Raw genomic sequence first — 27,868 nt, 5'->3', positions numbered from 1 at the left:
GAAATATGACAAATAGTTATATGCATATTGGGGGAGAATGGGCGGGTGGGGTGGGTTGGCTGGGGGATTGGGTGGTGAGTTTCGACGACACAACCAGTATCGTAGCATTTACCTATTTTTTTTTTTTCGCTGTAAGCCCGATCGGTGGCACAGCTTTATATTGAGATAGTATTGCCAACTTGCCGAACCTCTCTAACCTAAGTCAGGGCTTTCTTGTATGATGGTAGCTATGCCTCTGACAATTCCTGAATACCTATAAGCAATTGGTCCACAAAATCGTGCTTTGACAAATAGGCGTACACCACAGCACGATTTCGAGGCAAAGTCTTTTGATGATTCCGTTAGAAGCTCTCAAGGAGGTTCTGTCAAAATTAAGACTTTTTAATTCCCTGTACAATGTGGCTACCCGTGAGGTAACTAAACCACTCGACCAGGGGCTAATTCTGATTAACTCACAGACTTCAATCTTCGTTCAACAAAGGAGTGCTAATTACATTGATGTCAACACCGCTTACTTCCCTTTGAAAGTGGATTTTTGCAATCGGAATATTTTCCTGATGACTTATTCAGGTCAGCGTACCCGTAGAAAGTTTGACGCAAGTTCCGGGTAGGTTTATTTATGTCGAAACAGCCTGATAGCTAGCCACTTCTGTCAAGTCTAGGCGTGGTGACGAGTGTGGAGAGACGTATTTAACAATGCAGTGATCGTGGACATACATCAGGGTAAGAACTGTTGGATGTTGACGAAAGTTAAACATTTCAAACAAAGTTGTAAAACTTCAGATTGTCACTATCCACAGTAGGAGATCCACAGAATTGTTAAAAGTTGAATTTGAGGAAACGAACTTGCTCCTTAGTTAAAACATCAAAAATGACAATTTGGAAATTTAAAACATAATTTTATTGTAAAATTTATGTTTATCTAGTCCTGCATATTTACAATGTTGATTTTTTTCAGGTTACTCCTCAATCCTCATCCTTTTTCATTTAACATTTCAAGATGTCATTTGCAGGATTTAAATACTGCTGGGTCAAACTAGAATATTTGACAATAAGAGCACAAGATTTGTGTTTTGCTGGAAACATCTGCAAACAAACAATCATTAACCGTCAGAGTATAGTACAAGAAATGTTATTTGTTCCACTTCATATCCACTCTCAGCAGTTCAACTGACATGGCACAAACACATTTTAATGCATCACAAATTGTACATGCAACAATAGAAGTTGCTATGGTCAGATTGTAATGCTAAAATTTACATATTGAGCACAATTTTTATGGTTAAAATGTGATAACTTGGAAATATATGACCATATTTTCTACCTCCTTTTAATCCTTAATCGCCAGAAGATCTGACTTAACTTTATATAGCATGATTTGATAATTACAGTACTGACAGGTTTTCTCTTTAACAGTCAGTCTTTCTATACTGTTTTAGTGGGTGATAGAGTACATTTTTACACTGTATAAATATTCCAGCAATATTATATTTGGGTAAGCTGTCTACATGTACATAGGTCTGACCTCTTAAAATGACACAATATTCCACTTTATTATGATGTAATAGCCTCTGAACATAGCGTCACATATTTTGAAATCCAAGTGAACTTTGACCACTTGATTTAAATCAAGAATGTAAGGTATTTGAGCCAATGAGATGTGAACTTTTTACAATAATTCATCATCATTTCTTCAACACTAATCTGTAAAAAGAATCAAAGTTAAGTCAGCACAAATACTTTTTGGTGTAGATTTTTAGAAACAAAGTATTAGATATATACACTAATGTAATTTCACAACCATTGCTAATTTCATTCAAAACCACCCATTAAATTAATTTTTGATATGCAAAAATAAGATATGCTTTGGTGAATGTTTTGCTCAGTCTTAGAAATTAGAACTTACATGCCTCCAAGGAGATAATCTGATTGGAAGTCCACATATTATGGAGGGATTATCAGATCTTGACACAGAGACTGAATATTAAAGTGAAATAGAGGATTGAAGCCTGTGATTTTAATGAGATTGCTTAGAATCAAGGTAATTACTGTGTCAAGGGTATCGTTACAGTTCCTTCGTGATTGCTTCATCTGCGATATTCTGTTACAGTCTCTCAGGAGAGAGGCCATAGAATAGTTAGGTGATAGCTACGGTGATGACATGAGAATACATCAGACTATTCCCTAAGTGCACACAGGTCATTTTCTTGCCATGAAGCAGATGAAATGAATGTATCAAACAAGGGAAATTTCTCATTTGCTTGGTATTAGTATTTTGTTTAATATTTCTGTATTTTCATGTTCTAATCAAGCTAATGTTTTGATGTTTTCTTTCACTATCTTTTTAATATCTTTTGAAAATGATGATTTTAAGTAAAATTATACTTTGAAACCTTTTTGGAGCACAGTTTTAAAGCTATGCTATATGTACATCTGATAATTCAACAGTTTTGTTTACTGATGTTTTGTAACTGACGTTTGTTAACTAGAATAGCAATATATTAGAAGACAGTCTAAATGAACCCAATAGATTAATAACTGACATAAACATTCAAGACATCATTTTTAAAATACCCTATAGAGATTCATATCCATGTGAAAATGACAGATTTACCCCTTTTTGTTTCTCTACTGTCAGTATAGGTGGATACTTTATGTAAGTAATTAAAGGATATCAAAGGATATCATCCTTTATCCAAAGCAAAGTATGAATTCAGCAAACTCCAAATTATTTCGAAACTTTATTTTTTCAATTTCAGAGCGATTGTAATATTTAACATAACATTGCATTAAATGAAACATTTTGAACAAAGCAATGGTGCCAGTTCGATATATTCTTTCTATTATCAATAAAATACATTTATGGAAAGTCTTATTGTTACTATTATGTTGCTGGATAGGTAGCTGTAATCGCCTTAAGAACTGGAAATTATTATTTTTCAATTTAGGAATTTGCACTAACAGCTGCGGATTTGATGAGCATCAATTTTGCACAAAATAACAATTTTTTCAACTTCCCCCAAAGGGCTGATAGTTTAAATCCTAGTAAAATTCCTGCTCGTTTTAAAAAGCCAGTAGATAGTTTTAAACACAGTGCTGACATCTTGACCGAGATTGTAAGTGCCAGTGACAGCTGTAAGAGTATGTTGACGTTGGGCAGTTACAACAGTGCTATAATCTGTTTGTGAAACAGATTGGAGCCTTTAGACTTTCTTTGAAGTACCAAAATCTTTCTGTATATTTGTCTCATTTGACTAGCATACTACAGAACCAACCATATCCATGGAAACAAATCCATTCCTGAGCTTTATGCTATGCAGAAATGTATGTAAAATACATACATTGTTCCAGAGGAACAATAAACGGATGGTAAAATCATTGTACTAACTTGTTGACTTAAAATATGAAGTTCCTGTAATTAATAATACTTATTAAATTGGGAGGGTAGGGTAGCCTAATGGTTAAATTGTCCAATTGTCATGCTGAAGACCCAGGGTTGATTCCCGACATGGATACAAAGTGGGGAGTCCATTTCTGAGTCCCTGCGATGATGTGGAATATTACTAAAAGTGACATAAAACTATACTCACTCACCCACTCAGCCAGTTATGAAATCAGTACTTGACAGCCTTTCATTGTTTAACAGGATCATATTTAATGTTGTGACCCTTAAAATGAATAATTGGAGTTGCTCTGGACTCTAGTTTTGCAAGTCATGATTAAACAGTCATCTCAAATCAAACTTAACAAATAAATTGTTCTAAGAGGTATTCCTTTGGTGTGTAGATAAAGGTAACAAAAATAAGATCATGTGCAAACTATTTTAGCAATTTTTATGTTTATCTGCATGTTTGTTTATTTGTGTGGTAACTTGGCAATGATTGTCAGACCAGCCACCCTCATGAACAGTCACTTGTGATGTCAAAGTATGTGTGACCTCGGGTTGTCACACACTGACGCACTTCAATGGAGACTAATGAACAGAAACTGCTGTTGAGGGTATTGGGCCCTTGTTATTGCTGTCACTTTGTGGAGAACTCAGTGAAGCGTACAGCTGGGATCTTTTATGGTTCAGACTGATAAACAGCTTTACTTTGCTTAGTCACAATAAACATGGTCTGTTGTCTGTACATTTCGTCCAAGAGCTGAACTGTTGGCCAATAACATGTCAACAGATTGTTGCCTTGTAATACATACTGACAGAAAAAAGTAACTCCCCTAATTATGTTCCATACATTTTAGGAACAGTCATGGCTAGGAGGGATGGCGGTGATTAGTACGGAGAAGCATGTACAATGCAAATGCCACCCCTCCAAACCTGTCCCCATTCCCCCAACTCCCCCTCGGCCCTTCCCACCATACACACACACATGCACACACACACACCTCATAAAATATATGTACAAATTTATGTACTCCACCACCTCTTCCAGAAGCATGTTTTATATGAAAATTCCCATAGTCCTTAAGCATAATTTTTTCATGTGCAAAATTGATGACCATTTATCTCCCAGAACAAAATGGGTATCCCCTCTTTTAATCATTATCACACATGCAGACACACACACAGACAGATAAACAGACAGATGCACACACACACACATACACACTGAGGCAAGCACAAGCCAGTTATGAATGATTCCTTTTGGTAAAGACCATATACCAAGGAACAAGTCTGTGTGACAGAGCTAAATTAGGGACTGAACCCTGTGGTTCAAGACTAAGTGATAATTGCCGTGAGATCTGTGTCATTTGAAGGTTCACATCAGGGTTTTTTTACTTCATTTATATCAGTCCATGGTAAGTTGAGCTATATATCAGTATATCGTCCCTTCTTTTGCGCAGTGCTAAAATGTACTTTTACAAAATAAGATAAAGTTCATTCTGGCTTTACCATAATAGGTTCATTGTAAAAACTGCCAGGAGACATTGTGACACACACCGAAAGAGAGGTGGTTTGATTTTTCCATTAGGCTGTCTCAGGTCCCTGAACCATATTGTTTTACTTTCCAGCTCACTTTGTGAGTAATACAGTTTTCTGTTTCTGAATTTCCCATCTTACCAGGGCTGTGTTTATTTCAGATGTAGCTATTTGTTTCTGTCAAAGATATATATGTTTGAATGACTAAGCTTTTGTCAGAGTCCACTAGTATAAAAGCCAGTATTGGGCGTAACCACCAGTTGTGGTGATACAGATGAAAAGCTGAAAAACATTCCAGACTTGATTGAAAATATCCTGGAGATGTTGTTCCAGGCAGTCAAAGATATGTCACAACTCAAGCATGAACAGGTTGTTCAAGTCGGCATTGTTCCATCTAATCACGATAAATGTTCTTTTTCAGTGTAGAAACAGCTGGTCATGACAGTCCAGCAATGTCACACTGCCTCAAAAAGTCTTTGGCAACACCTGTAGTTTGTGGTGGATTATATGGCTGCAGAGTGGTGTTTTGTCCTCAGTATATCAAGTAAACAAACAAACAAACATGTGGTGATGAATGGAGGAATAATTCCATAAAGAATAAAGAAATAGTCCCCCTCTCCCCAATAACCCCCTTCCAAATGTAAAAATAAATACCCCCCCCCCAAAAAAAAAAAAACCAGCAACAAAACACAAAAAATGCCCTGCCCTGCCCTGCCCTGCCCTGCCCTGCCCTGCCCTGCCCTGCCCTGCCCTGCCCTGCCCTGCCCTTCATCAGTGTTGTAAGCTCCCCATAATTCCAGCATGACAACTGGTCTGGTAATTCTTAAAGTAATTCTTAGAGTAAAGAAATAGTCCCCCTCTCCCCAATAACACCCTCCCAAATGTAAAAATAAATATACCCACCCCCCACCCCCCCCGAAAACCCCCACCCCAAAAAACCCAAACTATAAAAAAAAAAAAATACCTACCCTGCCCGGCCCTCACTCACCACCCTGCCCTTCATCAGTGTTGAAAACTCCCCATAATTTCAGCATGACAACTGGTCTGGTAATTCTTAAAAGTTACCTGACCAGTTGGGAAGTTGCTAGTCCAGAAGTTTCTGGATTAAGACAAGTGAAGAGTAAATTAAAAAAGAGGAGAGAAACTGCATAATCTAGAATTGGGAAAGAGAACTTTCGAGTGGGCCACTGCCCTTGTATCAATAGTAAACTTCAAATTTTTAATGGGCCATTTTTCATTCTAATGTGCAAAATGGCCCATGACTCCTGCCTTTCCCAATCCTTGATGATGTTTTCTAATCTGTTTCAGTCAAGACTTTAGACATTATACTTAAAGTCAAATTTGTCCAAGACCATCAGGTTTGCATTTTTTAAAACTGATTGTCCGGTCGCAAAACAGACCTTCATGGACGGTTGGGAAGGCGGGAATTTGCACTGCCGGTTGAATGTTTTTTTCACCTGTTCCAGGTAGTCATGAGCTGGAGTGTAGGGGTCAGGGTGACCCAGGCCCTTCTAGTCTGTCTGTGCGTTTGTCTGTCGGGTGCCAGTGACTTCATCAACCAGTTTGCAGTCAAGGTCAACGGAGGCAGAGGTGACATTGAAGAGATCGCCAAAAGCACGGGATTCAAAGTTGAACATGAGGTATTCCATTCATTTCTGGGTAATCAAGTCTGCTTCACTACACTTGAAACGTCTGGTTATTTAACATTTATAACAAAGAACTGGTGGTGGGGTCCCAGCCTCAGCAATGAAGTCTGTAGTCACAAGTAAAGTTATTGCCCTTAATGCTGACATGCATTACTGAGTTTGTGTCGCACGGTGCACTTGTCTGGACCTGTTTCAGTATTGTATAGCTAGCCAAATGAGGAACCATGAATGCCCCACTCAGAGATTGGGATGGATATTGCAGAAAATTTTCACATTGCGATGTATTGCGACCCGAAGGCATATCTTGCAAGTATTTCAGTATATTGCAAGACGTTTTTTTAAGAAGTAACTAACTTATAATCAAGTTAATACCCAGCTGAAACGGCACCATGGTTGACCATGGTCAACCACGGCTTACCACAGTAAACCATGGTATTACCATGGTTTACCGTGCTAAACCGTGGTCACCAACATTTCTAGACCATGGTAGACCATGGTCTAACATGGTCATCATGGCAGACCATGGTCATTATAGACCATGGTCACCAGTAACCATGGTAGACCATGGTCTTTTCCATTTTACCATGGTAGACCATGGTCATCACAACTCATGATCACCAGAAACCATGGTAGACCATGGTCATCGTCCTTTTGCCATGGCAGACCATGGTCATCCTAGACAAAACCATGGTAAAACATGGTGTTTTCGTTCAAAGCAGTGGTTGACCATGGTCATTTCATGAAAGTCCATGGTAGACCATGGTCATCACAGAAAAATTTTACATTTTAAACTGTGATAAATAAAAAATTTAAAAGGGGAAACCTGATGGTTTCATGACTCTGTGTTTCATTTATGAATAACAAATCTTGTAGGTCCTTGTTCTTACATTTGTGTGCATTAAACAACTAAATCTTAACACCTCAGTGAGTGTTAAAATGTAGTGTGATTTAATAAAAAAAAATAGAACAGGATGTCATAAAAATAATCATAAGCGGAACTATTCACTGATTTTACTTACTAATAATTGCTGCAGAGATACACAAACAAAACAACTGACGTCTTATACTCTGGAAAAGCAAAACAAAAATAACCCTGTGTTCATCTGAAAATATAATAGGCATGGTTTATTTCTCCCGATCCCTTTGTTAAAGTTGTCCATTAAACTGTGTAAATCTCGTCTCTCTCTAATACTAGTTTTTGTGTGTGGGTGCCTTTTTCTTCTTGTTTTAAAATAACCACAACAAACATTGTACGACAGAAAAGCTAAACAATGTCTCAGTAATATAGACAGTTCAAAGAAAAACTCACCTTTTGTTAATAGCTACGCAACTAGTTGATACTGTAGAGTTTTCTAATTGCCCTGAATATTGATATTTAATCCATAAAGTACAGACCCTGACGCAAATATATCCAAGAATACCCATGTAAGTCCGTTAAAAACCGTTATGACTTAAAAAAATTGTGTAGCACAAGGTGTCAAAGTTCACGGTGCCTGTAAGGAAAGATTCCGTTTGTTCTCAGATTGTAGATTCCCTTAGCTTCTGTGAATGAAGAAAGTCTCAGCGCTCTATTTCATTGTATTATTATAGTATTATACTATAGTATTTTCAATATGAACTTTTTAAAGTAAAATATGTTCATTTCAGAGACTAGTTGTTAGTCTATCCATAAAGTAAAACTTTGAAGTACGCTGTCAAATTCGTCTCATTTCATTGAATTTCTCCCGTGATTTTCTCGATCGCAAGTGAGCAGATACTTATAAGAACGTCTTTCGCATTGTTTATGGTGAAGCAAAAACACAAAACAGTAAAAACAACAAACAGTTCACTTGGTACTATAAACAGAAAGAAATGTTGAAAAGAATTTTGATATCGATGTTTTTTTACAGCTTTCCAAACACGTACGTCGATCTACCCGTTGAAAAAAAAATCAGTGCTCTCCACTTTTGAACACATTTCACTGTCACATTCCGTTCACCACGTGCAAATACGACCATTAAAAAATTAGGTCAATTTTGACTAATGAAATTAAATTTATGGGCGGGGATATGTACATAAACTGTCCTTCCACAGATCGATCAAATCGATCAAGGGACGTGTGCACACAGAACATCAAGTTTTCGCAATTCCCACCGTTGAAAATAATACGACATATATATTTATTCAAATTTCGATGTTTATGCCGAAATACTGTAATTCTAGCCATTATTACATCGTAAGATTAGAAATTATCCACTGTTGTGAAGTAACAAGAACGCGCGGTACATGGCTCCGATTTTCGCGCCAAACACGGCCACGCCCTTCGTTCTTCCGTAATCTATTGCGACTTCATGAGCGCTAACCGTACAGCTTATTTATTACATATGCAGTTACGACTATATTCCTGGTCGTAGTAGATCTATGTGGATATATCTATGAAAACGTGTTGGCTTTAATTTTTTTCTTAAAAAATACGTTTCCACTTCTAACTCGCACCATTCCGGGACAAGCCGAATGGGGACGATCTCTTCGCGGCACGATGCCATTGCTGCTAGTGCTATGTGTCACGTAGACCTGTGTGAGCGCGCAAAGCGAGCGAGAGGCGCCAAACACAACTTTTGCCAACAGACAACGATCTAAGCGAAGAATAACCTAACGTATTAGCGATTCACGGATTTGGAGGATAATCCAATGTTGGATATGTGAAGAAGGAATAGACTAGATTTATGCCGATGGATACGTCTCAGGTTGATTTCCAATGGAGATGAGCACGAGCGGTAAGTAAACAACAGCAATATTGAAATCGTTTTGAGTGCCCCGATATTTACATTGTTTTGAGTACCTTAAGGTTCGCATACGAACATAGGTAAAGGGGTATGCATCACTCTTTGATTAGAATGACGTAAGACAATGTAACAATAACATATATAGCAATGTATGAAGTGTTTACTTTATGTCGTACATTCTCAGTGAATATCTCTCAAACGGAAGGAATAATGTGTGATGAACGTTAATTTGAGGTTTTATGTAATATGTTCCGTTCATTTATGTTAAGACACTATCAGTATCTAACGGTACTTTAAAAACCGTTATGACTTAAAAAATTGTGTAGCACAAGGTGTCAAAGTTCACGGTGCCTGTAAGGTCAGCCTGAAAGATTCCGTCTGTTCTCAGATTACACACACAATAAAATACACGCAAATGATCATAAAAGGGAGGTAATTGCTATAGGCACGTTTATGGACATTCCATTTTCTTTCTATCGTATATATTTGTATTCAGCTTTGTAATAACTGCTGTTTGTAAACCAATACTGAATGTGTCAGTACGTTTTGCCATTCATTTAACGTGGAAATAGGTTCAAATACTTTGAGATACGTTTTTATCAATATTATGATAGTGCTGATTATTATAAGTATTATGAAATTTTATGCATCATTTCAGAATATTGTATTTGGTTATGAATGTAGACAAGTGATTTGGAAGCCAGTTTGGTGTTTTGACTTCTATTGCATGTTTTGCTACTGATATACACTCTTCACATTAAAAGAAAGTGATTCAAAGTCATTAATGTATAGAAATGTTTTTAAATAACATGATTTAGTATAATACTCAGGTGAAAAAATATCCAAAGTATGGGAAAATACTTAACATTTTTTCAGCAGTTATAAATATACAATTAAACAACACAATTTCAATATTTGCTTAAGAACCTTTGAAATGGGGAAACACTGTTATTAAATGTTGTTTGTGTGTTTTTCAGATTTCCACTGGACAGTTCTGAAGAAATGGTACTAATGTTGAAACATTGAAGATTAAGTTATATTCCAGAGCCATTTGCTCTTCAAACTGAAGACTTAGATTCGATTCCTCTCCTGGGTACAGTGTGTGTAGCCCCTTTCTGGTGTCTGTCGCCGTGCTATTGCTGGAGCATTGCTAAAAGTGGAGCAAAACTAAACTCAGTCAGTCACTCACTCACGCACTATCCCTGAAGCAATGTGGGTATCTTCTGTGATGTCCCCACAGCTCTTCCTGAAGGTTCTTCCAACATGTGTGTATAATCCTGTCTCCTCTGAGAGAAATTGTGATGCCCCCTGTACAACTTCCAGGTAGATGATTTGGGGCACTCCTGTAAATTCTGTGTTGGTCGTGACTCTCATTGTGTCTACTTTTAAATCATATAGTCTAATGGGATTTCTGAAATTGTATATTACTGCATGAAATGTTGTCCCGAAAGAGTTCATTTTCCTGGATACAGACTGAAGGACATCCCATTTCTGTTTTGAAATATTAAATAGTAATGTCTTCTGAAAAAAGATGAACATGTCCACATACCATTTTTCCTCAGCAGTGTAACTGGATTTATAATTCTAGCTGCACAGGATATCCCACAATCCCTGTGAGCTTTCCAACAGCTATCGTCAAATTGTCTTTCATTTAAATCTGAGGCAATGTTCGTAATAAACTTTGTCTTCGTAATGTAAACAGTTTGTTTTCAGTGCATGGGTCTTTTTTATGTTAATTCTTTAATATTTGATATTCTAATTGATTTCTATGCCATGGTGTTTGTGCTATATCAATTTTCTATGTAGGTTGTGGTGTGATATGGTTGGTTTTCAACATGGTCTCAATAACCAAAGGTTATTCTGATGGTAAACTGTTGTGCAATCTAACGAACATGCTGTACTTACTATGGTCTCATTTTTTTCAGTAGTAATAAATGGTACACCATGGTCTCCTTTTACCATGGCAAACCATGGTACACCATGGTCTCTTTCTGCAATGGTAGACCATGGTTTTACTTAACCATGGTAAACTGTGGTGCCATTTACTACCACCATGATGTTTTGTTACCATGGTAGACCATGGTTAACCATGGTCTATTTTTGCCATGGATGACCATGGTCCACCATGGTCTTATTTTATTCTGGTTTACCATGGTAGACCATGGTATGCCATGGTTTTTCTTTTACCATGGTTTACAATGGTACACCATAGTCACTTTTTACCATGGTAGACCACGGTTTTATTTTACCATGGTAAACTGTGGTGCCATTTACCGCCACCATGGTCTTGCTACCATGGTAGACCATGGCTTACCATGGTCTAATTCTGCCATGGTTGACCATGGTAGACCATGGTCTTATTTTACCATGGTAAACTGTGGTGCCATTTACCGGATGTGGTAAGCCGTGCTAGACCATGGAAACCATGGTCTGTGAACCATGGTCTACCATGGTATACCATGGTATACCATGGTTTTTTCATGCTTATTTCAGCTGGGTAGTTGGTTAATAAAGCAAAAAGACAACTAAGTTACTATGCTTCATTAAGCTTTAATTCAACTTTTAATCATGACAAAATATAAATGTAAAGACCATTTGGCACAAATGAAACAAGGAAATATCTGAAGATTTCTGTGTGTAATGAAGATTTCTGTGTGTAATGAAGATTTCTGTGTGTAATGAAGATTTCTGTGTGTAATGAAGATTTCTCACAGCATGTCCAAATACCAGTTATCAATCAGCTTATCGCAATACCTATCATTTTCATGTTTGAGCAGTGAATACTGGTATGTCTCAGAGACAATATACTAACTCCTTGTCCATTTGGCTGTGGTCAAACCATTCATCTACCCTTCCCCAGGCAAATTCTAGATCCACTTGACCATTGTAGCAATGTTCTGCCCCACCCCAATAATCCCAATGGGGTATAAACTGCTAAATCCTGTAGGGTCCACAAAGTGAAATCTTTGCTCTGAATTGTTTTAAGGTTTATATGTATCAGACATCAACAACTGACTCGACAACTGAGTCACCTGTGTCCTTCTGTTATTGTCCTAATTAATATTCCATTAACTGCTCTTAATGTATGGCTGCAACAATTTCTCTAGACCTTAGTTCATTTCAATTTTTGATATTGGACACTGGATTTGATCATTTTCTATTCACTTCTTCATGCAAGTAAAAACATCTTTTCATTAAGTTCTCAGAGTTGGCATTTTTATGATGAAATTCATTGTCAACTTGGTGATGTCTACCAACACCAATTCTTTATGGACATTTTGCCTAGTGATGTTGATAATGATGTTTTGCCTTATCTCCACTTAAAACTGCTTGAGTTTAAGTTAAAATTATATTATGCCTGACTAGAAATTATTTGAATAGTTATTCAAATATTAAATAAGAATTCTGATAATGGTTTTCAAGGTATCAGATTTGATTTTCGATGAATCAGAGTCACTATCAAGATGTCAAGCTGGTTTGAACTGATATTTATCATGTATTTATAGAAACTACCTTCTGTCCTTCCTGTATTTTCAGCTGCGCAGCATCAAAGTATTTCTGCTGAGTCACCCTGAAGTGGATCATCGGTCAAAACGCAGCGCTGATACACATCTGGACATTCTCAAAGCTCACCCTAAGGTAAGCCGCACTGGACTGGTTTGAAATGGTTTTGCTATTGATGAGCATCATCTGTTGAAATATTTTTGGGTGACATTCCATCTTCGACTATACTTTTGAACAGTAATGATACCTTATTTGATGTGTCAGCATCTACACCGAAACATCACATCCATCCAATAAAGAAGTTGTCTATCTATAAATACTCATTCCTGTTCATCTTACCAGCTTCTTGATGCCACACAAAGATTATTTTTTTCTTTTTATCTGTTAGTAGCCCATGAGACCCGTGAAGGTCCCGGGGTAGAATAGGCCTTCAGCAACCCATGTTTGCCATAAAAGGCGACTATGCTTTTCATAAGAGGCAACTAAGAGGATTGAGTGGTCAGACTCGCTGACTTGGTTGACACATGTCATCGGTTCGCAGTTGTGCAGATCGATGCTCATACTGTTGTTCATTGGATTGTCTAGGCCAGACTCGAATATTTACATTTATATGGGTGGTCAGGCTCACTGACCATTCGTAACTACTCGTCTCTTTCCGTGACCCACAAGAAGACTCATACCCCTCTTGTATGCCATTATTGCCAAGAATCGTGGCAAACCAATCAAATTGCGCATGGTAAAATGCATTTCTAAACATGAAAACGGCGAAATCGTTGAAACTTCACTAAACTATACAAAGCACAATTTAAATATAAACTTTGAGCTAAAGGATGAACAACTTTCAATACCGAAACGTATTTGCAAAGGGAATGACCATATTGTTGTTTTGCCCATGAGATGTACAATATTCTTAGTCATGTATGGAAATTCAGAGTTATCTTTCCTTGCTAACAGTACTAGACCGTTTTCATCTCCATGCCCGTTTGCGCTGTTGGGGGTACGAGACAGTCCATTCGGCTTGCCTGAATGACACGAGTAGTTACGAATGGCTCACTGACTTGGTTGATACATGTCACTGTATCACAGTTTCACAGATAGATGCTCATGCTGTCGATCATGGGAAGACCTATCTGCTACAGTATCGTTAACTCATAACATTCTAAACTGACTTTTGATTTTTTGTTTTCTTGTAAGATTGTACTCCAAGACTTTTAACTTGAGAAAAGAGATAGTTATTGCAAGACAAACAGCCCAAACAGCTGATCACAGGTAATTTTTATTATGATCTTTTTCACAAATGCCAAAAAATGTTTGTGTCTGTTTAGGTTTTGTATGCTCAGCAAGAGCAGCTGCTAACTCGAGAGAAGAGAGAAATAGTGCATGACAAACAGTCTGAGCTACCAATTCGCGAGATCACAGATGACTCTGTGTATGAACGCATGGAAGAATCCCAGCTGACTGAGTGCAATATGGAGTATGCCGAGCAGTTCATTGACCCCAAATTCCATGACCAGTGGTATTTGGTGAGTATGAGATTGCGGTAGCATCTTGAATTATTATTAACATGACGATTTGTTTGATTTTATTTTCATATGATGGGATGCATGTGATGGTTAAAGGTACAATATTGAACCACATTTATCTACAACATATATAATGCCTTTCTCTCAATGATGCGAACTATCAGTCCTCTTGGAAGCTCTCATTATGATTTTGTAATTTTTTCACATATTTAGATTTCAGTATTATTATTAAAAAGTTTGAATGCATGAATGCAAAGAAGCATTATGTAGGCTCTCGTGCCCTGTACCCTCCAAAGATTATTTCATGTGCATCCAGTAGTCATGCAGTTATGTCCCTTGGAGCCCTCTGTATGACTATTCCTATTGTGCAACTTGTGATTGAGACAAGTTCAGCAAACACCAACAGCACCACAGTGATTACATTCAATATATGCCAAAACAGTTGTGTGTCTTTTGAAGATGTTTCAATTATTGATTTCAAGCAAGTCATATGGGATAATAAGTCTTCTTGTATCAACACGAAGCCAAAGTGAGTGCATGTGCACCCAATATGTAGAATATAGGCCAAAATATTTTCCCAAATGTGTGATATTGTATTGTGCGTTGAAAAGTATTTTTTGGATGATTAGCCATTAAAACTGTTTGATATTCTGTTCAGTTAGGGGATGGATTCTGTGATTTGCTTGAGAAAATAATATTCCCCTTCCAAATAATGTTTTGCATATTTGAACCAAAAAATTAATTAACAGTGGACAAAAGAATCATGTGTTGCTTGTTAATCTTGTAAATCTTGTTACCTTTTTACATACTTCTTTTATGTAGTTTGAAGTGGTATTTAGTAGTTTAGACGCCTGGAATATAGAATAGTCATCCCAAAGTCACTGTTAAACTCAGGATACTTAGTAACATACATCTGTGACTTCAATCCAAAAATGAGCTTATGACACACCCAAACACACGTTCTAGCGAGGTAAAGATCGAAGCAGTATTTCAAATTTTTGAAAGGCTTTATCACCTACATATACATACATCTGTAAATCTTGATCTGTGTATTGAAGTAATTACATTCCCACAGAGATAAAGACGTGAGGTATGTGGAATAGCTTTCAAGGAATAGCTGTAAGGTTTGTGTACCTGGTTCACTTTGCTTGTGGGTTTACTGGACTGGAACTTATAAGTACTGTACTTGAGGAAGTCATGCATTACAGTAAGTGGGTGGTACAGTATTACACTCATGGGAATGGTGGTTAGGTGACAGACTGGTGCAGATTGGGTTTAATGTGACTAGTGAAGTGCTGTCTCTAGAGGTGACATCGCTGTGTGATGATATCATGGGGTGGGGATAGTGATGTCACAGGTTCTGGATGGGATGTCACGGGGTCAGGATGGGGATTTCATGTGTTCTGGATGGGGGTGTCACAGGTTCTGGATGGGGGTGTCACAGGTTCTGGATGGGATGTCACAGGTTCTGGATGGGATGTCACGGGGTCAGGATGGGGATTTCATGTGTTCTGGATGGGGGTGTCACAGGTTCTGGATGGGGGTGTCACAGGTTCTGGATGGGATGTCACAGGTTCTGGATGGGATGTCACGGGGTCAGGATGGGGATGTCATGTGTTCTGGATGGGGGTGTCACAGGTTCTGGATGGGGATTTCATGTGTTCTGGATGGGGGTGTCACAGGTTCTGGATGGGGGTGTCACAGGTTCTGGATGGGATGTCACAGGTTCTGGATGGGATGTCACGGGGTCAGGATGGGGATTTCATGTGTTCTGGATGGGGGTGTCACAGGTTCTGGATGGGGATTTCATGTGTTCTGGATGGGGGTGTCACAGGTTCTGGATGGGGGTGTCATTTGTTCTGGATGGGATGTCACAGGTTCTCAGTGGAGATGTCATAGGTTCTCAGTGGAGATGTCATAGGTTCTCAATGGGGGTGTCACAGGTTCTGGATGGGATGTCACAGGTTCTCAATGGGGGTGTCACAGGTTCTGGATGGGGGTGTCATTTGTTCTGGATGGGGATGTCACAGGTTCTGGATGGGATGTCACAGGTTCTCAATGGGGGTGTCACAGGTTCTGGATGGGGGTGTCATTTGTTCTGGATGGGGATGTCACAGGTTCTCAGTGGAGATGTCATAGGTTCTCAATGGGGGTGTCACAGGGTCAGGATGGGGATGTCATTTGTTCTGGATGGGATGTCACAGGTTCTGGATGGGGATGTCACAGGTTCTCAGTGGAGATGTCATAGGTTCTCAGTGGAGATGTCATAGGTTCTCAATGGGGGTGTCATAGGTTCTAGTTGGTGGTATCACAGGATCATTACAGGTATATTACAAGTTCTGGGGATGTCAGAGGTTGAAGATAAGAATGTCACAGGTTCTGGATGGGGATGTCACAGGTTCTGTCTGTTGATGCCACATGTTGACATTTTTGCACCAGGTTGTAACCAGATAGGCATTACGTTTGTAGCTATCTATGATAATACAACACGTTCTGAATAGGGAGATCAGGTTTGCAATTTGTGAAAAGTTTTCTCACAATATTTCAGCGCAACTGTGGCCAAGGCAAGCCTGGGATGGACTTGAATGTTGATCCAGCATGGAGTAATGGCTTCAGTGGAACTGGTGTCGTCATCTCCATCCTCGACGATGGCATCGACCACCAACACCAAGACCTCATCAGTAACTATGTATGTATAGTTGTATAACCCATATTACATGCAGTGGCCGGCTTCTCTTACACATCCGCCTCTCTCTGGAATGATCTACCCTTCTGCAATAAAAACACTGAAACACTGTCTACCTTCCCATCCAAGCTGACAACTATTCTCTGCCTAAATATCACCGTGATACCCAGACAAGCCTTCTTATCAATAGTGCTGCGAGCAATCACTTGATTTTTGGAGGCTGTGCGCTGTTAGAGATGACTTCTTGTTAATATTAAATAATTTATTTGCGTGAGTTTTGGAGAGGATGAGCTGTATGAGAGGATCACGTGGGTGAGAGGATGTTTTGGTTGAGGTGAGTGTGGTGAAAGAGTGAGTTTATATTTCTCTTACAAATTCTGAGTCCCATTTAAACTCAAACTATCAGAGTCACCCAACAACACCGTGCCAGCACAAGAAGTTCTCTACATGACATGAAGATCAGCAGACAGACAACTTCTCTAAGTTGACTATAGCCTGTTTGTCTCAGTCTAACTTGGAAACCCATAAACATATAATATTTAATGAAATCCTGATCATAATGAAAACATCAGACCAACTTTGTGTTTTTGTCAGAACTTATGTCCTAAAAATAAGAAAGTTGTTTAACGAATTATCATTAAAATACTGACACAGTTCACTATATGTTACGAAGGGAAGTGCAAGGAGTCTCAGGAACAGCCAGGTGTACAGGAAACGTGTATAAGTGTTACAGTATTTACCTGGCTGTTCCTCTGAGCAGACTTTGCAATTCATTTGCTCGCTTTTGAATCAAATGAACTATATTTGAAACTAAGACTAAGCTAGACGCGAGGTCAGTCTCAGTTCTGGCTCAATCACTCTCGAGTTGTCTGTCTCTTCATCAGATGGATCAAAGACTCACAGACCTTCTGACAACAATTTAGGACATTTCTCTTCCATGATGTGTATCCCCAGACCATCCAGTTGAACTGTAGCAGCGCTGTTGAGCAGCAGATACGCCAGAAAACAGGCGCTATATGAGTTTGTCATCCCTTGCAACAATGAAAAATATTGGTGGTAGTGTTCTTTTCTGGAGCAGAATTGTAAACCCTACAATACTCTTGTGATTCACTCTGTCGAAGTGCACAAGTGCACATATTCATGAAGAGTATTTTGCCATTGCCAGGGATATTGATGACTTCATTTTCTTGTTTTTGTTATTGAAGTCAGTGATCTAATCCACTTCAGCTGCTACTGAAAACATGACACATTTTGTCATTTTATATTAAGGATAGTGAAGCCAGTACCGACTTGAATGATCTGGATGACATGGAGCAAGACCCTATGCCAAACAAAAACAACACTTTAAACAGGTGAGAGACTATTTCATCATTCATTTTTTGTAAGTTTATGACATAAGCTGAAACATCACTAACTAAACAAAAAGGTAGATGTTTTGCAAATAGAAAAGGAACCCCAGATTTGTTTACCACTTTTTTTCAAAACATTGTGTATGATATTTAAAAAGTATTATTATTGATAAATATCAAATCAGGTATAGGGGCGGTTGAGTGGCCTGGTGGGTAAAGTGTTTGCTTGCAATGTCGTTAACCCAGGTTCGATTACCCATATGGGTACAATATGTGAAGCCTATTTCTGGTGTCCCCCACCATTGCTGGAATATTGCTGGAATATTGCTTACAAGTAGTGGAAAATCATACTCAGTCAGTCTGTTATAGTACGAGTATCAGTCAGTCAGGTATAGTGGGAGTATCAGTCAGAAAGTTATTGTAGGAGTATCAGTCAGTCAGTTATAGTGGGAGTATCAGTCAGTCAGTTACAGTAGGAGTATCAGTCAGTCAGTTATAGTAGGAGTATCAGTCAGTCAGTTACAGTAGGAGTATCAGTCAGTCAGTTATAGTGGGAGTATCAGTCAGTCAGTTATAGTAGGAGTATCAGTGAGTCAGTTATAGTAGGAGTATCAGTGAGTCAGTTATAGTAGTAGTATCAGTCAGTCAGTTACAGTATGAGTATCAGTCAGTCAGTTACAGTAGGAGTATCAGTCAGTCAGTTATAGTGGGATTATCAGTCAGTCAGTTATAGTAGTAGTATCAGTCAGTCAGTTACAGTATGAGTATCAGTCAGTCAGTTACAGTAGGAGTATCAGTCAGTCAGTTATAGTAGGAGTATCAGTCAGTCAGTTACAGGAGGAGTATCAGTCAGTCAGTTACAGTGGGAGTATCAGTCAGTCAGTTATAGTAGGAGTATCAGTGAGTCAGTTATAGTAGTAGTATCAGTCAGTCAGTTACAGTATGAGTATCAGTCAGTCAGTTACAGTAGGAGTATCAGTCAGTCAGTTATAGTGGGATTATCAGTCAGTCAGTTATAGTAGTAGTATCAGTCAGTCAGTTACAGTATGAGTATCAGTCAGTCAGTTACAGTAGGAGTATCAGTCAGTCAGTTATAGTGGGATTATCAGTCAGTCAGTTATAGTAGTAGTATCAGTCAGTCAGTTACAGTAGGAGCATCAGTCAGTCAGTTATAGTAGTAGTATCAGTCAGTCAGTTATAGTAGGAGTATCAGTGAGTCAGTTATAGTAGTAGTATCAGTCAGTCAGTTATAGTGGGAGTATCAGTCAGTCAGTTATAGTGGGAGTATCAGTCAGTCAGTTACAGTAGGAGTATCAGTCAGTCAGTTATAGTAGGAGTATCAGTGAGTCAGTTACAGTAGGAGTATCAGTCAGTCAGTTATAGTGGGATTATCAGTCAGTCAGTTATAGTAGTAGTATCAGTCAGTCAGTTACAGTAGGAGTATCAGTCAGTCAGTTACAGTAGGAGTATCAGTCAGTCAGTTATAGTGGGATTATCAGTCAGTCAGTTATAGTAGTATCAGTGAGTCAGTTACAGTAGGAGTATCAGTGAGTCAGTTACAGTAGGAGTATCAGTCAGTCAGTTATAGTAGGAGTATCAGTCAGTCAGTTACAGTAGGAGTATCAGTCAGTCAGTTACAGTAGGAGTATCAGTCAGTCAGTTATAGTAGGAGTATCAGTCAGTCAGTTACAGTAGGAGTATCAGTCAGTCAGTTACAGTAGGAGTATCAGTCAGTCAGTTACAGTAGGAGTATCAGTCAGTCAGTTACAGTAGGAGTATCAGTCAGTCAGTTACAGTAGGAGTATCAGTCAGTCAGTTGTAGTAGGAGTATCAGTCAGCGAGAAAATTCTTATTGAAGATTTATTAAAGATTACAATACTTAAAACCGTTGATAAATTTAGTCATATCATTTTGTAAAACCAACTGATAACAATGAAAAGGCTAAAATGGTTTACATGTTATAAATCTAGCCAGGAGTCTTGGTGTGAGGTCCTTCATACACCCCATCACTTCATGATAATACTTTTCCAGTTTTCAGATTTGAAATCAATATCTTTAATAGCATATGAATGACAGTCACCAGTATTAAACACACTCTGCATGGCTCTAACTGTTTGTTAGTCAGTCAGATCACTAAAACAGCGTTCTGTCAGGAACTGTAATGATTGTCAGATGAGAAAGAATCTGAGATCTGACTCTAATGTTTGAGTATGTGGTCTAAATAAATATATGTGTACATAACAGGTCTGGGACGGGTGACAGGGGTACCTGTGATGGGTGGGTAATGAGTTGGACTCTCCAGGTATGCATCTCAGTACCTGGACCCATAACGATCATGTGATGAACAGATTAAACAATGTTATTCTGAAAAGGTTGTCTTATCTTTGGAGATTTAGACATTATATAAGTCAACTGTTTTGAATATAATACATGATTAAGATAACGATCATGTGACAAACAGATTAAACAATGTTATATGTTATTCTTTCATTCTTAAAATGTGGTATAATATCTTTGAAGATTTAGACGTTATTTACAGTCAACTGTTTTGAATATTATATATGATTAAGATATTTTGAAAACTAAAGAAATTAGCTTCCAAGCCGATGAATATATTGCCATTTCTCACAAATTTAGTGTCCAGAATTAACACAGTGGGTATCTGGGTAGGGTAGTGGGTAGTGATTTGGGTTGGGGTACATGGGTAGACAATTTTGAATGGGGTTGGGGTACATGGGTAGACAATTTGAATCTGTCCCAGACCTTGTATATATCTATAAATGGAATAAACATTTTTTGTGAGTGTATTTATTTCTGATGGTTGTATTGCTGTGTTTTCCATTATTTTTCAAGCTGATGAAGCAGTAGGGTATGTTATATATGTTGGTATGTTATACATGTTGGTATGTTATATGTCAGTTTGGCATTTGTTGGTACTTGTTGAATCTGGTGGTGACTTGGTGTGTTTTGTTGTATTTGTTGTCAGTTTTATTTGGTTTGAGGATGAAATTGTTGATATATGTATATTTCATGTCTGCTTTCGGTGGTTGTAAAGTCAAATGTTATGCCCACAACCTCTTGCAGGTTAACCAGGAGAGTCACATGTTAGAATTAATCCTTTCAGGTGACTTGGTGAAGGGGATGGTCAAGTTTGCTGATTTGGTGGATGGCATGAAAATGTGACAGAGACAGACAGACAGACAGACAGACAGACAGACAGACAGACAGACAGGGTCTTTCTTTATCAGACATAGATTTATGCACATCCCAAAATGACTGTTTATTTTCAAATTTGTCATCATTATGTATTAACATATATTCTTAAATATAAATCTAACGTTAGAAACTTTTTAGGTGAAGCTTGAAAGAACTGCTTTCTCAATGGAAACTTCATGTTAGCTGGGGTATTGCCTAATGGTTAAGGCATTTTCTCATCACGCTGAAAACCACAATGGGTGAATACCGTTTCTCGTGTCCCTTGTGATATTCCTGGAATATTGCTACAAACAGCATTAAACTTTAGTTTGTAGTAGCGAGAACTGCAATATGATTTTGATGAGACTGGATGTTAACTAATGTGCCTTATGCTAGGTAAGACATGTACATGCAACTTAATAATCCTTTAATGGATATGTTTGTATTTTTGTGATGGTTTCTTGCAATTTTAACCTTAATATTGTGTTTGTGTCCATGATCAAGGCCTTAAGACATATGAAGTGGTGGGGTAGCTTAGAGGTTCTCTCATCACATCAAAGACCTGAGTTTGATTCCCCACATGGACACAATGTGTGAAGCCCATTTCTGGTGTACCCCACTGTGATATTGCTGGTGCATTGCTAAAAGAGGCATAACACCATACTCACTTATGATATTTCCCTATCACTGTTTCCCTGGCAACAGTTTACACAGTGTCATAGATGAGTGATACTGCTTCAATAAGGAGGTAATTATTTGTGAGTTATCACTGTTTCCCTGGCAACAGTTTACACAGTGTCATGGATGAGTGATACTGCTTCAATAAGGAGGTAATTATTTGTGAGTTATCACTGTTTCCCTGGCAACAGTTCACACAGTGTCATAGATGAGTGATACTGCTTCAATAAGGAGGTAATTATTTGTGAGTTATCACTGTTTCCCTGGCAACAGTTTACACAGTGTCATAGATGAGTGATACTGCTTCAATAAGGAGGTAATTATTTGTGAGCTATCACTGTTTCCCTGGCAACAGTTTACACAGTGTCATAGATGAGTGATACTGCTTCAATAAGGAGGTAATTATTTGTGAGTTATCACTGTTTCCCTGGCAACAGTTCACACAGTGTCATAGATGAGTGATACTGCTTCAATAAGGAGGTAATTATTTGTGAGTTATCACTGTTTCCCTGGCAACAGTTCACACAGTGTCATAGATGAGTGATACTGCTTCAATAAGGAGCTAATTATTTGTGAGTTATCACTGTTTCCCTGGCAACAGTTTACACAGTGTCATAGATGAGTGATACTGCTTCAATAAGGAGGTAATTATTTGTGAGTTATCACTGTTTCCCTGGCAACAGTTTACACAGTGTCATGGATGAGTGATACTGCTTCAATATTAGGAGGTAATTATTTGTGAGCTATCACTGTTTCCCTGGCAACAGTTTACACAGTGTCATAGATGAGTGATACTGCTTCAATAAGGAGGTAATTATTTGTGAGCTATCACTGTTTCCCTGGCAACAGTTTACACAGTGTCATAGATGAGTGATACTGCTTCAATAAGGAGGTAATTATTTGTGAGTTATCACTGTTTCCCTGGCAACAGTTTACACAGTGTCATAGATGAGTGATACTGCTTCAATAAGGAGGTAATTATTTGTGAGTTATCACTGTTTCCCTGGCAACAGTTTACACAGTGTCATGGATGAGTGATACTGCTTCAATAAGGAGGTAATTATTTGTGAGTTATCTGCTTCACCATGGACACATTGTGTATATCTGACAGTTACTCAGGTATGTCAGTGTAAATGATCTGTTACATCTTATTTCTCTATAGATCTTCTTTTGTGAAATACAGCAAAAAACATCGGGACCTGTAAAGTTGTTTTTTTGTCATAGTTCATATTTCTTAGAACCTAATGCTCTGCAGATGCTTAGCATCTCTGCTTGTTGTTTTCATCCAGTCATGGCACACGGTGTGCTGGCGAGATTGCTGCGACTGGGCACAATGACGTCTGTGGTGTTGGAGTTGCTTTCACAGCTCACATTGGAGGTAAGAGTTTGCCTGAACTCTTAAAGGAAGTATGTCAGATTTGATGGACTGTCCAAAACGTGTATGTTTGATGCCTGTCAGAGTTTCACAGTTGCTGATGTGGTCACATGATCTGTTTTTAGCCTTCCTGACTGAATATATTTTGTGCATCAATCTTTTTACGAAATAATTTGGCCACCCTCATAATCTAATGATTGAACATAATATGTGTTGGTTCTTATGATTTCTACATGTATCATTTTATGCAACATCAGCAGATGGCATCCAATCTGACACATGTGTCAGTTGCAGGAACCTGATGCCTTGTTAAAGCCATTGCAAGGGCTACGATACAGGATTTGGGAAAAGTAGGCGGTGCACACAGATTAATTCCAAAGGTTGGGGGAAATACTCTTCAGGGAAAATTGTTTGAGGAAGAAGGTGGGGAGTTCGGCTCACTCCTGACCTCCCCTGTGGATCTGCCCCTTTCCAATGACTTGCTTCTGACTCTGATTCGAGCACCTTGACAAACCTACAGTACTTTAAAGACTAGTCTTGCTCTTATATCAAACTGTTTTCAATGTACATATTGTTACGGTTAAAAATTACCGTGACAAAAGGTGTAAGAAATTCCCTCAGAACCAGCAAAACAAAACACTGAGAAGTCTGATGTTTTCAATAATTTGTATTCAGCAAAAACAAAGGCAAGATACAAAAGATTCCCAATAGAGGTTCCATGTACAATGCAAGTGAGTGAGAGTTCTAAAGTAATGGGTCACAAATATAATGTCAACTCCCCGAAGTCTTGGTGTGAGAGTGAGAAACAGTTTTACTGAATCTAACTCAGTGATCGAGCTGTCAGGCAGCGGGTTATGTAGGTCAAGTGTTGATGGAGGCAGGTTGATATGCTCCAGACTTAATCTGTGGGTGTATCCGTTTTGTCAACACGACAACCAGCCTTTATATACACAGTCACAGATACCTGAATGTACGAGCACAAACAACCATCGCCATCAATGTAGAATTCTCTTGGTCATCCCCATGTTTTCCTCAAAACATTTTCAAAGTGAGGTAACTCTAGGGAACTACCTTAAAGGCCTCCTGATAAAATACTAACACCACTGAACATTTATGATACGAAATGTGAGCCATAATAACATTCACTCAAAAGTCTAAACAATGTGACCCAATAATAATTATTACTTAATTAATGATACAATTTACAGAAAATACACTCTCGTAACAAATTATCAATGACCTTTGCAATTGAAAGACAGAGTCAAATTATTACAGTGAGCCTGTCAGGACACACACTAGTTGTGAAAATTACTGTCAGTACCAAACATAATGGATAGGCATACAATCATGATGAGTGTCTCCCACTGTTGTTGCAGGTGTGAGGATTCTGGACGGCAGAATCACTGACGCCTTGGAGGCGCAGGCACTCAACTTCAACATGGACTACATCGACATCTACAGTGCATCATGGGGTCCCAAGGATGATGGTATCACTCTGGAGGGGCCGGGCAAGTTTGCCAGAGAAGCCTTGAAGAAGGGAGTGGAAGAGGTACACTGTTCTTTGCCTGATTTAGTGCTGTGCTTTTGGTGATGTCATGTAGTCTGTTGTGCTGATGGTTGTAACCAGTATCACCAGCTGCTGTGCCAAAGGTTCTCTCTTTTACTTGGGGCTCTGCTATTATTTATAGCATTTCCCCTGGTACTGTCCAGTCAGTTAATGTCCATTAGCCTTTTGCTGAGCTTTCCTTTAGAATGTTGATGAGCCTTTGGTTATCTCCCTAAGAATGTTGATGAGCCATTGGTTATATCCTTAAGAATGTTGATGAGCCATTGGTTATATCCTTAAGAATGTTGATGAGCCATTGGTTATATCCTTAAGAATGTTGATGAGCCTTTGGTTATCTCCCTAAGAATGTTGATGAGCCATTGGTTATATCCCTTAGAATGTTGATGAGCCACTGGTTATATCCTTTAGAATGTTGATGAGCCATTGCTTATGTCCTTAAGAATGTTGATGAGCCATTGGTTATATCCTTTAGAATGTTGATGAGCCATTGGTTATATCCTTAAGAATGTTGATGAACCATTGGTTATATCCTTAAGAATGTTGATGAGCCATTGGTTATATCCTTAAGAATGTTGATGAGCCATTGGTTATATCCTTAAGAATGTTGATGAGCCATTGGTTATATCCTTAAGAATGTTGATGAGCCATTGGTTATATCTCTTAGAATGTTGATGAGCCATTGCTTATATCCTTTAGAATGTTGATGAGCCATTGCTTATGTCCTTAAGAATGTTGATGAGCCATTGGTTATATCCTTTAGAATGTTGATGAGCCATTGGTTATATCCTTAAGAATGTTGATGAACCATTGGTTATATCCTTAAGAATGTTGATGAGCCATTGGTTATATCCTTAAGAATGTTGATGAGCCATTGGTTATATCCTTAAGAATGTTGATGAGCCTTTGTTATCTCCCTTAGAATGTTGATGAGCCATTGGTTATATCCTTAAGAATGTTGATGCATTGGTTATATCCTTAAGAATGTTGATGAGCCATTGGTTATATCCTTAAGAATGTTGATGAGCCATTGGTTATATCCTTAAGAATGTTGATGAGCCATTGGTTATATCCTTAAGAATGTTGATGAGTCATTGGTTATATCCCTTAGAATGTTGATGAGCCATTGGTTATATCCCTTAGAATGTTGATGAGCCATTGGTTATATCCCTTAGAATGTTGATGCATTGGTTATATCCTTAAGAATGTTGATGAGCCATTGGTTATATCCTTAAGAATGTTGATGAGCCATTGGTTATATCCTTAAGAATGTTGATGAGCCATTGGTTATATCCTTAAGAATGTTGATGAGTCATTGGTTATATCCCTTAGAATGTTGATGAGCCATTGGTTATATCCCTTAGAATGTTGATGAGCCATTGGTTATATCCCTTAGAATGTTGATGAGCCATTGGTTATATCCCTTAGAATGTTGATGAGCCATTGGTTATATCCCTTAGAATGTTGATGAGCCATTGGTTATATCCCTTAGAATGTTGATGAGCCATTGGTTATATCCCTTAGAATGTTGATGAGCCATTGGTTATATCCCTTAGAATGTTGATGAGCCATTGGTTATATCTCTTAGAATGTTGATGAGCCATTGCTTATATCCATTAGAATGTTGATGAGCCATTGGTTATGTCCTTAAGAATGTTGATGAGCCATTGGTTATATCCCTTAGAATGTTGATGAGCCATTGGTTATATCCCTTAGAATGTTGATGAGCCATTGCTTATATCCTTTAGAATGTTGATGAGCCATTGGTTATATCCTTTAGAATGTTGATGAGCCATTGGTTATATCCTTTAGAATGTCGGTTAGCTGTCAATTTTTCGATATATGAAGTCCATTTCCGGTGTCCCCATCTGTGATATTATTGGAATTTTGCTTCACTCACTCACTCACTCACTCACTCACTCAGCGTCAGACTTGATTAGTTGCAGACTCGTTCCACACAACACAGCATCCTTTTATACATTGTGATCTGCTTGAAGTTTTTATGACATGATACTGAAGTTTCTATGCATAAATGTTAAGGAAGGATGAAAAAATCGTTAACAATGTTAAATCTTACACTTATGTTATTGTTGCAATGTCATTTGGTCATCACCATTAACAGTACCGCCAACAAAAAAGTACTTGATTACTGACGTTTGTGTTTGGTTTTCAGAAGTTCATTTTGTTGGCTGTCTCTTCCCCTAGATACTTCTATATCCATGAGAACCATGAGATTCGTTACAATGAGGTGTGACTGTATGTTCAATAACTAAATCAATGATTAAGTCTTAGCTTTTCTTGTATATCCCCCCAAATCACATGACAGCCAAAAAGATTAATGTGAGGTCTGCACGTAAGATTTAAATGATGTCCCCATCAGGCATTCAGATCTTCACTTTATGTGTGATCTGATTTAGCAGATCATGCATAAAGCTAAAGATTGTTTAGTTGATTGCATGTCATGATAACCCTGATTTGATGTGGATCAGTTTTGATGATATCAATTATGGTTCATCAAGCTGTCTTCATGTACACGCAGTCACTTATATAATATGCCTGCTAGGTCATTGGGTGTGGCACTAAACTCTTTGGAATAGCTGGTATTGGCATACAGCCTGTGAAACAATGTATAATGATGCAAAGATTTTAGTCATGATGGTAG

At 38.3% G+C, this 27,868-nt stretch overlaps 1 protein-coding gene across 2 annotated transcripts in view; it reads left to right on the top strand.

Annotated features, from left to right (window-relative positions):
• The first annotated feature begins 559 nt into the window (after positions 1-559).
• The window catches only part of LOC137287552 (PC3-like endoprotease variant B), a 38,982-nt gene continuing 11,673 nt past the window's right edge, over positions 560-27,868 (top strand). Inside the window, exons 1-8 of one of the 2 annotated variants that reach the window (XM_067819904.1) lie at positions 560-723; positions 6,388-6,561; positions 12,870-12,971; positions 14,162-14,359; positions 16,908-17,048; positions 18,315-18,397; positions 23,557-23,645; positions 25,019-25,191. In XM_067819904.1, the coding sequence (XP_067676005.1) occupies positions 6,394-6,561; positions 12,870-12,971; positions 14,162-14,359; positions 16,908-17,048; positions 18,315-18,397; positions 23,557-23,645; positions 25,019-25,191 (954 nt within the window). In that variant the 5' untranslated portion in view covers positions 560-723; positions 6,388-6,393. Of the gene's footprint in view, positions 724-6,387; positions 6,562-12,869; positions 12,972-14,161; positions 14,360-15,678; positions 15,696-16,907; positions 17,049-18,314; positions 18,398-23,556; positions 23,646-25,018; positions 25,192-27,868 lie in introns of those variants that run through there. The other variant, XM_067819906.1, reaches the window with a different exon arrangement.

The sequence above is a fragment of the Haliotis asinina genome, chromosome 6 (genome assembly GCF_037392515.1).
Source record: "Haliotis asinina isolate JCU_RB_2024 chromosome 6, JCU_Hal_asi_v2, whole genome shotgun sequence".
Classification (NCBI taxonomy): Eukaryota; Metazoa; Mollusca; class Gastropoda; order Lepetellida; family Haliotidae; genus Haliotis; species Haliotis asinina.
Note: the sequence above shows the minus strand (reverse complement) of the source record. Positions and strands in the feature narration are given on the sequence as shown.